Source organism: Callithrix jacchus, chromosome 1, assembly GCF_049354715.1.
Source record: "Callithrix jacchus isolate 240 chromosome 1, calJac240_pri, whole genome shotgun sequence".
Lineage (NCBI taxonomy): Eukaryota > Metazoa > Chordata > Mammalia > Primates > Cebidae > Callithrix > Callithrix jacchus.
The window spans coordinates 10908222-10922818 of NC_133502.1; the positions used below are offsets into that span (position 1 = coordinate 10908222).

Consider the following 14597-nt stretch of genomic DNA (forward strand, 5'->3'; position numbering starts at 1 on the left):
TAGTGCGGGGGCTGCGGAAGGACACACAGGTGGATCAAGAGCAGCAATGAGGGTTGTGGGCAGACTGAGAAAGCAGGCCCCCGCAACGGCCAATGTGGAGCAGAAGAGAAAGGCAGGAGGTAAGATCTCTGTCTTTCATCTTTCTCTTTTGCCCAGGTATACTATCCCAGCAGGAACAATGCCCTTACAGACAGGCAGACCTGAGAAAGTCACGCCTCCTTCCAGGCACCCCACAGAAGTCTGCATGGTTGAAGGACCAGGCTTGCCAGGCAAGGGCTGGAAAGGTGAATGGGGTGGGCAGCAAAGGGCCATTTGCCATTCGAGGACTTAGAATGTAGCTTAAAAGTAGGGGAGTCCCAGGAGGAACTGAAACAGGGAGGGTGAACTAGTGCTGTGCCTGCATGTTACTGGCCCTCCCCAATTTCCTACTGAACCCTAATCACCAACGTAATGGTATTAGGAGGTGAGGCCTATTTCATGAGAGTCTGCCAACAAGAATGGTATTAGTAAAAGGGGCCAGCCCAGGGAAGCTGCCAGACCCCTTCCACCACCTGAGAACACAGTGAGAAGACAGACGTCTATGAACCAGAGCGTGAGCCCTCTCCAGACACCAAAACTGCTGGCGCCTTGATCTGGGATCTTGGCCTCCAGAAGTGTAGAAACGATTTTCTGTTGTTTATATGGAGTATCTAGTTTATGCTATTTTGAATCAGTGGCCTGAATGGACTGAGACAAATACGTAGGTCACAGTTTGGGAGATCTGATTAGGAGATTCAAAGAGGCAGGGGTCTGAGAATTTGGGGCTTTCTAGAATACAACCACATCGATAGCAGGTAGCAAATCAGATTAGCATCCCTTCATCTAAGTGCCCCCCACTTTTTGTGTGTGATAAAATCCACTTCATGTTTGCGACATGTAGTTGTAAAACACAACTCTTCACAACCCTCGATAGATATTCATGATTAAAGTAAAACTGTTAATGGCAAATGGAAGTGTAATTCATTCACTTTTAATACAAAACACTTCACATTTCTAAGCTTCAACACAACCGCCATCTTTCATAGCATATTGTTCAATCCAATTTTCTAACTCGTTGAGAACATTCTCCAGTTGCTGCTGAATGATTTCCTAAATTGCATTCGTGCTCCCTGCCCTAAGTTTCCCCAAAGAATGTGATTCTGATTAGCAAACAACAATTTTAACAAGCTTGCTTCTAACAAGTGTATATCCAAAGTCATTAAACCTTAAAGGTGCAAGAGGACTTTATAAATACCTCCTGTGTTCAAAGGAAAATTTGGGGTAGCTTGTGTGATACGCACGCTGATACTCAGCAATGAAAATACCTTCCTCCCCCACTGGTGACTCTAAAACAGTGTCCCACCGGGAATTGTTGTTTGAGTGATAAAGAATTGGTGGGGACTCACATAGGACTGAAGCAAGTCCCAAAGGCCCTTCTCGACCAAATGGAAAATTCATCAAGGCACAATGAGGAGGGAGCAGGACACAAGGCTCCGATCAGAGTGTGGGGGCAGCACCGAGCGCCAGCTAATCCCATACTCTGCATTCAGAAAGATTCAATGCTTCCATCCACATGATTTTGGTTATGGAAAAACAGACATGATATAACATTTACCATTTATATCTTTTTTTTTTTGTAAGATAAAGTTTCGCTCTTGTTGCCCAGGTTGTAGTGCAATGGTGCGATATCAGTTCACTGCAACCTCCACCTCCCGGGTTCAAGCGATTCTCCTGCCTCAGCCTCCCAAGTAGCTGGGATTACAGGCGTGAGCCATCAGGCCTGGCTAATTTTGTATTTTAGTAGAGACAGGGTTTCTCCATGTTGGTCAAGCTGGTCTCGAACCCCCGACCTCAGGTGATCCACCTGCCGTGGCCTCCCAAAGTACTGGGATTACAGGTGTGAACCACCATGCCCAGCCCATTTCTACCATTTTTAAGTGGACAGCTTGGTCGTACTAAGTAAATTCACAGTTGTGCAACCATCACCACCATCCACATCCACTTCATCATCACACACCAGGCACATTTTGCATAAGCACTCTGGTGGGGAAATATGCGGGAACCCATGCAGAGCCCCATGCTCGGTGGATGACTTCATGTCCAAACCCCTGGAATCCAGAGCCCAGAGATGAGTTATTCTCACACAGCCAACTCTGCCCAAATCTCTCTCTACTTTGCTATCCAAGACCTGTTATGGACTGAACCATGTTCCCCTCAAAGTTCTTATGTTCCAGCCATCACCACAGCACCTTAGAATTTAGACACAGGACCTTTATTTTATTTTATTTTTTACTTTTGAGATGGAATCTCGCTCTTATCACCCAGGCCTGAGTGCAATGGCGCGATCTTGTCTCACTGCAATTCTCCCTCTCCTGGGTTCAACCGATTCTCCTGCCTCAGCCTCCTGAGTAGGGGGGATTACAGGTGCCCCCGTCCACGCTCAGCTGATGTTTGTATTTTTAGTAGAGATGGGGTTTCACCACATTGGCCAGGCTGGTCTCGAAATCCTAACCTCAGGTGATCTGCCTGCCTTGGCCTCCCAAAGTGCTGGCATTACAGACATGAGCCACAGTGCCAGGCCGACACAGGACCTTTAGAGAGGCAATGACACTAAAATGAGGCCATGAGGGTGGGCCCTGCTCCACTCTGACTGGTGTCTTTCCAGGAAGAGGAGGTTTGGACGCAGACACATAAGGAGGAAAGGGCGAGAGGGCGGTCATCAGCATGCCACCAAAACCCTTGGGAGAAGCCGCAGCTGCAGACGCCTTGATCTCGCACGTGCACCTTCCAGAATGGTGTGAAACAACCTGCCGCTGTGTAAGCTCCCCTGGCCTGTGGCGTTTTGTGAGAGCAGCCCGGGCCAAGACAGGACTTCCAGCGAGCAGGTCCAAACAGCTTTCTCTCACGGTACCTTCTCTATCCCCCGCCAGAGGAACAGGGGCCCGGCTGCTCTCCTTCCCACAGGCTCACTCCTCCCCGTCTCCACACCTCTGCATCTACTATTTCTTTATCCTACTCTCAGCCACCACAAACCCTTACCTGCCTGCAGGACACAGGCTACTTCCAGCCAAGCCTGGCCCTCCATGACCTTTCCAACTTCAGCTGCCCACTGCTTCCATTTAAAATAATTGATTGCCCTAAGCCAGGTGCACTCACACCAGTAACCCCAGCACTCTAGGAAGCCAAGGGGGATGGATCCCTCGAGCCCAGGAGTTCGAGACCAGCCTGGACAACATAGGGAAGAGACCAGCCTGGACAACATGGTGAAGCCCCCTCTCTTCAAAAAACACGAAATGAGCTAGGCATGGTGATGCGAGCCAATAGTCACAGCTACCCAGCAGGTAGAATCCCTTGGGCCCAGGAGGTCAAGGCTGCAGTGAGCTGAGATTGCACCACTGCACTCCAGCCTGGGTAATACAGCGAGACCCTATTTAAAAAAAAAAAAAACAACAATAGATTGTCCTACATTGAAATCCCCTAAGCCTTGGAGTCTGGTGAACTTTTCCCATGCACTTAGTCTTGAATCCATGCAGAGACAATTTCTTTGTGAGCAAGAATGAGATCTGAACTTGTCTCTCTCTCACTCAGCCCAGCCCGGGTGCTTCCCTTCTCCACGGCTGACTGCCCTCCTTTGCAAGCGAAGACGTTTTATGCAGTAACACCTGCAGCAGCATCTACCTCAGTGTGCCCAGAAGGGCTAAATGAGTGGGAAAGGCTCATTGGCCTCAACAATGCACAAAGCAGGAAGCTGGCTATGGGGCAGATGTGGGTGCTGCTGTAGCAAAACCGGTTCACAGTGCTTTCGAAAAGGCCAGTCTAGATTACATAGGAAGTGTCCGTCGGCACACATGAGGTTACAGAATGCACAGAAAAGATTCCAGAGTAATTCTACTTCCATAGCTCAGTGTCTACGCAAAAGCCAAAGAAAGCAAATCCCAGAAACAGCACATAAGAGTTGTGGGGGAAGCCAGATTCTAGGCAACTAGTTTCAAAGGCAGGCCAGGCCTACACGTCTGTGGGTCTTAAGTGTTCACTCTGGTAAGAATCCATGAAGCAACATTAGATTCTTGAAAGCAGAGTATACAATGGAACAACTAATTCTTAAATTCTAGATTTTACTAGTAGGCCATCTTTAAACTGATAGGTTAATATGCAAAGAATGACAAAGCCTTCCCAAGAAAGCCTATGTTGGTCCCATGGACCTCACTTCTGTTTTTGTTTGTTTGAGATGGAGTCTTGCTCTGTTGCCAGGCTGGCGTGCAGTGGCACAATCTCGGCTCACTGCAATCTCCACCTCCCAGGTTCAAGCAATCCCCCTACCTCAGCCTCCCGAGTAGTTGGGACTAGGGGTGCATGCCATCACATCCGGCTAGTTTTTTTGTATTTTAGTAGAGACAGGGTTTCACCATTTTGGCCAGAATTGTCTTGATCTACTGACCTTGTAATTCGCCCAACTCGGCCTCCCAAAGTGCTGGGATTACAGGTGTGAACCACCACACCCAGCCCCAAGGACCTCACTTCCAACTTGTCATAGATCCATGATGGAGGGCAAGAGCTGAAAGACAAGGCCCAGGTTGCCAAGTGTCACCCTTCCACTGAAAAATGGCACACCATCTTTCCTATCTCTGGGGCCTGGTCCAGCAGCAGTTTCTTGGTTATCAGCTATAACTACTAGTCGGGGAAAACTTGCAAACTTTCTGTTTCTCAACTCCCTAAGACATTATATATATATATATATATTGTGTGTGTATATATATATATATATATATATATATATATATATATTGTGTGTGTATATATATATATATATACACACACACACACACACACACACACACACTCCACTCACTGCAACACACTGAAATCACCGTGTATATTTTCCTGGTATTTATGCAAAATTTCTCTAAAATGGATCTTCAGGGAAGCAGGGGACAGTGGGGGGACACCAGAGCAGGACACGCTGAAAGCCATAAAGGCTTTCCTGAGCCAACTAGAAATGGCTCTGGGAAAGCAGAAATGACTTAAGACACAAACTCACAACTCAAACAAGTGCCTGCTAACTTCCGCATCTACTGCACTGAGAGGGTCGTCCAGGAGATAGATGTCCGCGTCTTGATACACAGCTCTAGAAAATATAGAGATATCAGATTCTCACTTAGGATCATGAAAACTTTCAACAACTGGATATTAATTCAAGTGCTAATGGAATATAATCCAAGAAGGTGCTTCACACAGGACCCAAAACACAGTAAGCAGGCCCTATGTGTTTACCACCACTAGAAGCAGCACAAAAGACACCTGCATAGTGGCTGCTGAAACGCAACTTACCTTGCAAGGTTTACCCGAGCTTTCTGCCCTCCACTCAGTGTGGTTCCCCGGTCTCCTATCACGGTCAGATCGCCATCCTCCAACAGCTGTAAATCCTATATGGACAAAAGAAAGAAGGAGGGAAAAAGACTTAAACATGATCTCCCTCTGTTACCCTAAACTTTGCACATTAGTGCTTCAGAAATATACATGTATTTGATCAACAGCAATGGATATATTTCATAGTAACTAAATTGTAACTTTGAACCTATCCAATACACTGTCTGGGCAAGTTATCTATCATAAGGCTGTAGTTTTCCATAGCATTTAGGCACTGAGCCATTTTAACAGAAATTTTTTGAGTACCAACTCCATGTGAATTCAGCAGTGAAGGAGTTTCCACAGTGAGTGACCTGACAATAAAAGATTGACACAAATGCAAGAGGTGATAAGTGCTAAGAAGGAAAAGGAAGCTGGCTTAGGGAGACAGCAAGTGACAGAGGGAAAGTCCACTTTATATAGGGAGGTCAGCAAGGGCTCTGATCGAGGGGGTCTGATCGAGATGAGTCAGCGGATGGAGTGGCTGGCACAGACTGCAGGGAGAGTGCTCCATATAGAGAAATGAGCAAGTGCAAAAGCCACGGGACAATGCATGCCTGAGGTCTTCACAGAAGAGCAGCACGGAGGCCAGCAGAACTGTGAGCACAAGATGGTGGCAGCGGAGGGGAGAGGCAGAGAGAGGCAAGAGGGGCTAAGGGCTCACACCCAGGGAAATAGGAGGAAGGACAAGATCAAGGCAATAATCAAGACAAGAAACAACAGTAGCTGGGACCAGAGTGGGGAGCAGAGAAGTGAATGTGAGTGGTTACGTGCTGAACACATTTTGAAGGTAGCACCTATAGGATCTGCTGATGAGATGGGTGTGGGTTGTGATAGAAAAAGAGATGGGCTGCACTGGTTTTGTTATAAGACAAGGGAAGAACAGGGTTAGCATTTACTGCACTGAGGGAAAGGAGGGATGCAGATGTAAGAGGTAAAATCAAGAGCTTGATTACGGCCGGACTGAAATGCTGACCGGCAATCGTGACTTGCTGCTGGATAAGAGAGTCTAGAGGTCTGCGCTAGAGACCCAGCTGTGAGGGCTGGCAGCATAAAGCCATGGGACTTTTTAAGGAACAACTGTGTCTTCATGAGCCATTTTGTTGCCTTTTGTCTGAGCTTTCCATTCTCAGAGAAGAACGTCTTCACAGTGATGCTTAAGGCACCACAATAGGCTGACAGACAAAACCATGCAAAAAACAAGAGCAGAAAGAGCAGCCTGGCCAGGAAAAGCCAGAGGGAAAGGAGCAGGGTGCCCATGAAACACTGCACAGATTCGCTGCAGTGAGGAGACTCTTGTTCCATGCAAGCATCCCACTACCCCCAAAAAAATAAAGCTAGGAAGGATAACAAGTTTTATTTGAGAATCTAGCCAAAGTTACATTTAAAAATTACTTAAGAAGTTGCCAAAGCATAGTGTATTTAAAAAAAAAAATGACAAGAACATCCGTGAAAATAACAGGATAATGATCATGTTTAAGTGACATGACAATATATTAGAAATCTTCACTTGGATGGCCTATAATTATCACTAGACAGATCCTGGCATAGACAAACAAAGTGTGGAGAAGATTGCTGGGTGCTGATTGAACTTAATAAGCATCAACCTAGGATGGTACAGAGATGGCCTTCTTACAGATCAAGGTGTCCTTTCTTTGTCTCTACTCTGACAAAGCCAAGGAGACAAAGCAAATGGCACACTGCAATCTCCATGACAAGCAAGTCCATTGACCTCCCTAACTTATCATTTTCTTTCTTTTACAAAATATCCTGGAGAAACAAGAATTAATAAACTCATAGAATGCCAGAAGAATCTAAAGTAAGTGTATTAACTCTCTTAAGTGAAAAAAGGATCTGAGTTTGTTCTCATTTGCTATTGATGACCGTGACATATTTTCTGATCAAACCAACAGCAGAACCCCATTCATAGTATGAATCCCACTAAATAAAGTACAACTCAAAATGGAAAAAAGAAGTATCGCCATTGGAACACACTCCCTGGCAGCCCATGAAGACACACAGGAGTCCCCTAATACTCCAATCTGAACCAGATTGCAGCAAATGACAGGCAGTAAGTGCCCCGTTATGAAAATTATTATTTCATATTGTCTCTTTCTTGAGCTCAGAAGTTAATACTATCTCTTCCTTTCAGTTTTCAGAAAAAGACAGTGCTGCAGGTGCAATGGTTCACACCTGTAATCCCAGCATTTTGGGAGGCCAAAGCAGGTGGATCACCTGAGGTCAGGAGTATGAGACTAGCCTGGCCAACATGGTGAAACCCCATCTCCCATCTCTACTAAAAACACAAAATTCACCAGATGTGGCAGCGCATGCCTGTAATCGTAGCTACTTGAGAGGCTGAGGCAGAAGAATCACTTGAACGCAGGAGGCGAAGGTTACCGTAAGCCAAGATGGTGCCATTGCACTCCAGCCTGAGCAACAAGAGCGAAACTCCAACTCAAAAAAATAAATAAATAAATAAAGACAATGCACCAGTTAACACTATCTCTCCCTTCCAATTTTCATTAAAAAGACAATGCACCATTTTAGAATTGGGTCCCAGCCTTCCATATAAACACAAACACACACTGTTTACTTGGCCTCATTTCATTGCTGATGGTCCTTAGAGAATGTGTTAAGCTTCTGTGCCTTGATTTTACACTGTTTTTTTTGTTCTCAAAATAGCATCAAGTTGTAGCACCACAATCTTAGCCATTTTCTAGAAAAGGCACTTAAAATACCTGCCTCATTAAGTGCAGATATGGAAGAGGAAACGAGCTCTCTCTGTGTCTGTAGTAGCACTTTGAGTGCTACAATGACCTTGAGTGCTGTCGACTGAGCAAACTATTTATGGAGGAGCCTTAGATACGGAAAATATTTCAAAGGATCTGAAGTGCAAACTGAGTCAGGCTGATTTCCTAACCATGATTTTCCGGTTTGGTTAAAACAAAAAAGGTGAGCGGAAAGCAGAGGGCTCTCAGTGGGAGGAAGGTATCTTATGCATGTTAGGTACCTCTCATAAAGGTAACCAATTATTTAATGTACCACCACCTGTACTGAAACGCAGACACAGAAACCAGAGAAAAACCATGACATGGCTACGCGGGTTTGACACCATCTAATCAAAATCCTAGCGTGTGTACATCAACCATGGTGACACTGAAGGCAGAAGGACCACTGAGGACACTGTGGGGATGGTCACAGGGGACAGGCCTGAGGCCCCAGCACAAGAAGCAGGTTCCAGAGTCAGAGAGCAGAGCTCTCCAGCTTCAGGCCACATTTTTGCATCCATTTGGAATGGTCCTTCCTATCCCAGTTTACTCATATCCTATTCTTCTTTCCAGGCCCAGCTCAAACTCTTCTATGAAACCAACCTGCATTCCCCCAGTCAGAAAACATCACTGTCTCTACTAGGTTCCTAGGTTCCTAAGGCTTCGTTTATATTTCTTAGGAAGGACTTGTCGTATTCCCCTTCATAATGTGTATGTGTGTACTCAGCTTCTTGCTCCATGAGTCAACTCCTAGACATAAGAGCTAGGCACCAGCCACTGTTCCTGATGCCTCATGTTATCTCCAATCTTCATGATAACTGCCAATAAGTACTGACCACACTTTACAGATGAGGGGACTGAGATGAAGGACTGGTCTGAGGACTCTCAGCTAATAAAGGAAGGTTGGAGTCTGAACCAAGCTCATCTCAGTTCACAGCCTGTTGCCCTTTCATATCAGGCTTCCCTGAGCGCTTGTGAGAAGATAGAAAGGCAATACTGAAACAACTCAGAACTTGAAGCCTCTCTATCCATAAGCAGCACTATCAGTACACTTAGTCACCCTAGCTAGATTCACCTCATTGGACCTTTTGTACTCAGCTTAAAAAAAAAAGCCAGGCATGGTGCCTCACACCTATAATCCCAGCACTTTGGGAGGCCAAGGTGGGCAGATCACCCAAGGCCAGGAGTTTTGAGTTTGAGACCAGCTTGGCCAACATGGCGAAACCCCATCTCTACTAAAAATACAAAAATTAGCCGGGCGTGGTGGCATGCGCCTGTAGTCTCAACTACTCTGGAGGCTGTGGCAGAAGAATCACTTGAACCTGAGGGGCAACGTTGCAGTGAGCTGAGATCATGCCACTCTACTCCAGCCTGGGAGACAAGAGTGAGACAACGTCTCAAAAAAAAAAAAAAAAAAAAAATGGAGACAGGGGTCTGGTTATGTTGCCCAGGCTGGTGTCTCACTCCTGGCCTCAAGAAATCCTCCCACCTCAGCCACCCAAAGTACTTGGATTACAGACTGAGCCACCACACCTGGCCCTCAGCATTTATTTCCTATTATGTCACAAAGGAGTGAAATGACTCTCCCAACTGAGAGATTAAAAAAAAAAAGTATGACAACAGTTATTCTATGATTGTCAAGGCAATCTGAAAAGAAAATGTCCAAGTTGGCAGGAATGTGGTAAATATGAGAAGAAACTGGAAGATTAAGATAGTGGGTGCCCCGAAGGGGTTTGTATAGTTAATCAAGCTATACAGAAAAACATTAAACTCAAATTTATCAATTCCATGCCTTTGGATACCCATTGCTTAAAAGTGCAGAAAGAGTAAAAGAAAGTATGCAAAAGGTGACATAATATTGATACATTGCATCTGTTAGGGTAACTATTTTTATTGTTGACTTGTTTACTGTACTAAGTATAGAATCCCTACATAAATATCAATTCAAACAATGGAAGTTGTATACAGATACATTCTTTCTAACTATGTCACATTTCATGTGATTTTACCCAAAATGAGTGGCTCTTATAAATAAAAAGAAGGCCTGTTGTGTTCCTAGTAATCAGATGCTTTAAGTTTATGATCAAATTTCATCCTCACCATAGCCTTATGAGGTGAATAGTATTATTATCTCTATTTTACAGATGAAGAAATTGAGGCTTTCTAAGGTTCAGACAATTAGCTAAAATCGCACACCTACTAAAGAGGAACTGAGTCTGAATCCCAGAGCCATCTGACCCCAGGGCCTCGGATTTTAACCACTACCCACTGAAGTATCTACATTATTATGTTGTTTCCTGAGGTATGGCCTGTAACTTGCTATGATATCACTTTGAATAAGTAATTAGCCTAAAGTAATGCTGCTAAATGTGAATTACTACTTCTTATCTTATTATTTTATCTCAAAGATGTTTTTAGCTCAATGAACTTATAAATTTATTCCAGCTGTATCTAGTACACTATATCTAGTTGCTATCAGTATATCTGAGAAATCTTGTTAGTTCCTATTTTCTCCTCTAGATTTTTTTTTTTTTTTTTTTTTGCTGGAGAGGGGGCAGGGAGGGAAGGGTATAAAGCAAAATCTTTTCTTTATCTTATTAACTGATTTAGAGAAAAGGGCAATAGCTACCATTCACCAAAAACCAGTCATGTTTGCATTTTACAGACAATGCCTGCAGTCTTTACAATCCTGCTGTGTCTCTCCCATTTAATAAGAAATGAAACAGAGGCAAACACCTCGACACACCCAGGACTGTTTCTGCCCAGCAGCTTTTGGTTACACATGCAATCTCTGTATCTACGAGCCAAAATAATTCCAGGAAGCTGCTGTTCTCTATGGCCATCTCACGCCCACTATTGATACCTGGATTTGAAAGGGAGTCAGCAAAGGATCTCTTAACTCATTAAGAGGATCCCTGGTTTCTTGCTGGTCCCCTGCTAAACAATCATAAATGGAAACCATCTCAGCCCATCAGACATCAAGGGCCCAAGGCAAGTCATGTGATATGTCCAAAGTGATACCGAGCTGGTCAGGCGTGGTGGCTCACACCTATAATGGCAGCACTTTGGGAAGTCAAAGCAGGTGGATCACTTGAGATCAGGGCTTCAAGACCAGCTGGCCAACGTAACAAAACCTATCTCCACTAAAAACAAAAAAGTTAGCCAGGCATGGTGGTGCACACCTGTAATCCCAGTTAGGAGGCTGAGGCAGGAGAATCACTGGAGCCTGGGAGGCGGAGGTTGCAATGAGCTTAGATCACACAACTAGACTCTGGCCTGGGTGACAGAGCGAGACTCCATCTCAAAAACAAAACAAACACACAAAAAAGGGATAGCGAGCAAAGGACAAAGCTGGATCAGCCTCCTGCTACGTTCGACTTCTCCACCGGAGGCCCACCATCCTGCTGATGATGGAACCATGCACAGAGGGACAGCAGTTCATGCTTATACACATCCAGGAAGGAACCAAGGTGTGACCATGCAGCCCAGCCCTGAGGGGACCCCATCGCCACTGGAGTCTGCCTGCCACACAGAAGCCCACAGGTGGCCGAAGCCTGGGATACTACCCGAGTTACTGGGCCAGTCTTCGAAGGTGGCTATGGAAGAGGCTGAATGGCAGCCACTGTCTCTAACCCCCTCTTCCTCCGAGAGCTTTTCTGATGTTGGGAGGAGCAAGGCAGGGCTGGGTGACCTGGGATCTGAAGTCTCATGTGGGTATCAGAAGCTGAACAGGTAAAATGAAAAGGCTTGAAAACCATTTTGTCCCACATTCTACCTTTGTATCAATCACCCAATTTTTAAAATAGTTCTATCCCGTAAACACCCTCAACTGAGAGGTAGCCTGGAAGAGGGGAAAATGGAATCTGGAGCTAGGTGGATGCGGGTTTGAGCCTGAACTGCAAATGCATAGGTGATTCATTTCATCTCTCCAACCCTCCACTTTACCAAGTCTGCTATGGAACAAATCATTCTTAAATTCTAGAGTTTAGTAGTAGGTTATTTTTAAACTATGCAGATTAATACGCAAAGAGCAACAAAGCCTTCCCAAGAAAGCCATATATTAGTCCCAAGGCCTCACTTCTAACTTATCATAGACCAGTGATGGAGGGCAAAAGCCGAAAGACAAGGCCCAGGTTGCCAAGTACCACCCTTCCACTGAAAAATGGCACACCATCTTTCCTATCTCTGGGGCCTGGTCCAGCAGCAGCTTCTTGGTTATCAGCTCTAACTACTAGTTGGGGAAAACTTGCAAAATTTGCCATCTGTTTCTCAACTTCCTAAGACAATATATATATATATATATATATATACACACACACACATATACACATATATATACATATACACATACATATACATATACACATACACATATACACATATATACATATACACATATATATACATATACACATATACACATATATACACATATACACATATATACACATATACACATATATACATATACACATATATACATATACACATATATACACATATACACGTATATACACATATACACGTACATATACATATACACGTACATATACATATACACGTACATATACATATACACATATATACATATACACTTATATACACATATACACATACATATACATATACACATACATATACATATACACATACATATACATATACACATACACATACATATACATATACACATACATATACATATACACATACATATACATATACACATACATATACATATACACATATATACATATACACATATATACACATATACACATATATACACATATACACATACATATACATATACACATACATATACATATACACATACATATACATATACACATACATATACATATACACATATATACACATATACACATATATACACATATACACATACATATACATATACACATATATATACATATACACATACATATACATATACACATACATATACATATATATATATATTCTGCTCACTGCAACACACTGAAATCACCTTGTATATTCTCCTGCCTTGATCTTGTATTCCTGCAAAATTTCTCTAAAATGGACCTTTCGGGAAGCAGGGGACAGTGGGGGGACACCAGAGCAGGACAAGCAGAAGTATAGTCATCATTTTAGGGAAATGTTAGCAATTTTGTACTTTGAATAAAATGAAACTTTTGTTTTAAAAAACGAGGATAGCAATATCAAAAAATTAAATGAGGACAGCAACAGCAAAGGCACTGGGAAATCACGGCAACAGATTAAAACTTCATATGCCTTTGTGTGCGCATATGTGTGAGTGTGTGTGAGAGAGAGAAAAAATTCACACCTGGTGGAATCTGAGTAACTAGGAGCTTGCCTTAGCCCATCTTTTCCTATATAGTATATACTATTCAATAAAAATCTAGCTCCTTAGTGCTAACCTAATGTCACTTCTGAAAATGCATCATCTCTCATTAATAGGCCAGAAGGAAGAAACAGCCCATTAAACAAGCAATGATGTTTCTGTCCAAATCACTAGCAACGACTACTCACCTGATCGATAGAATCTATGATATTCAAGCCCCTGTTCAAGCAAAATTACTCACTCCTTGCAAACCTGGCTGGAAGCCTTCTGCATCACAACTGTGACGGTCTGTGGCGGCCTTTTTCCAGACAGTATAAAAGAACAGTAGGATGTCCAGGCCACACTGCAGAGCCCAGGGAGAGCCCTTTAGTGCCATTATTCAATGATTTTTATGGCCCAAAGACGGTAACATAGCATTTATCAGTATTTACCATTTTTTCTATTTTCTAACTTATAGTCTTCTATTAAGTATGCTCAGTTTCCATCAACTGCCCACCAATTTTATGAAAACCTCAGTGGACAATCAAACATTTCATCTTTTGTGAAAACCATCACTCTCTAGGTGAAATGATACACAATGAAAAAAAATTTTTAAACAGTTTGCTTCCTTTAAATAATAAATTGCACTGAAAAATTTATCCATGTAGCCAAAAAACACCCATAGCCCAGAAACTACTGTGACAAATTTTCCTTTTTAAAGGTGGTGGAGAAGGAAAGCTATGGTGTGAGAGGGACCCAGGCAGGAAACACCAGCCAAGCGCACAGTGCAGACGTCTTCTGGAGTCTGATGCAAACCAGCAGGCAATGAGAGCTAAAGCGCCGTAATCTCTGCCTAGCCAGCTGATGACAGCAGGGAATTTTGGTCATTTATTTCTTAGGTAAGATGTAATTTTTTTCAAAAGTGTTCTTACCTTCTAGGGATAAGTAATAAGGTATCACAAATGAAGTACAATTGAGGTCAAGGGTGTACATCAGAAGAATCTGGGGTGGGAGTGGGGCTAGCAGAGGGCAGGGCTGGAGACTGAATAGAACTGGCTACAGGTCGATCGCACGTA

At 43.6% G+C, this 14597-nt stretch overlaps 1 protein-coding gene across 7 annotated transcripts in view; it reads right to left on the reverse strand.

Annotated features, from left to right (window-relative positions):
* The window catches only part of ABCC4 (ATP binding cassette subfamily C member 4 (PEL blood group)), a 291898-nt gene that overhangs the window by 148315 nt on the left and 128986 nt on the right, over nucleotides 1-14597 (reverse strand). For 4 of the 7 annotated variants that reach the window (XR_008475284.2, XM_054242433.2, XM_054242467.2 and 1 more), the window contains 3 exons: nucleotides 5347-5441; nucleotides 5057-5143; nucleotides 4457-4573 (listed from right to left, as the gene is read on the reverse strand). Coding sequence is in view for 6 of the 7 variants with exons in the window: in XM_054242433.2 (XP_054098408.1) it covers nucleotides 4457-4573; nucleotides 5057-5143; nucleotides 5347-5441 (299 nt within the window). In the remaining variant the exon portion in view is untranslated. The remainder of the gene's footprint in view (nucleotides 1-4456; nucleotides 4574-5056; nucleotides 5144-5346; nucleotides 5442-14597) is intronic. The other 3 variants (XM_017969971.4, XM_078367131.1, XM_002742481.7) reach the window with 1 other exon arrangement.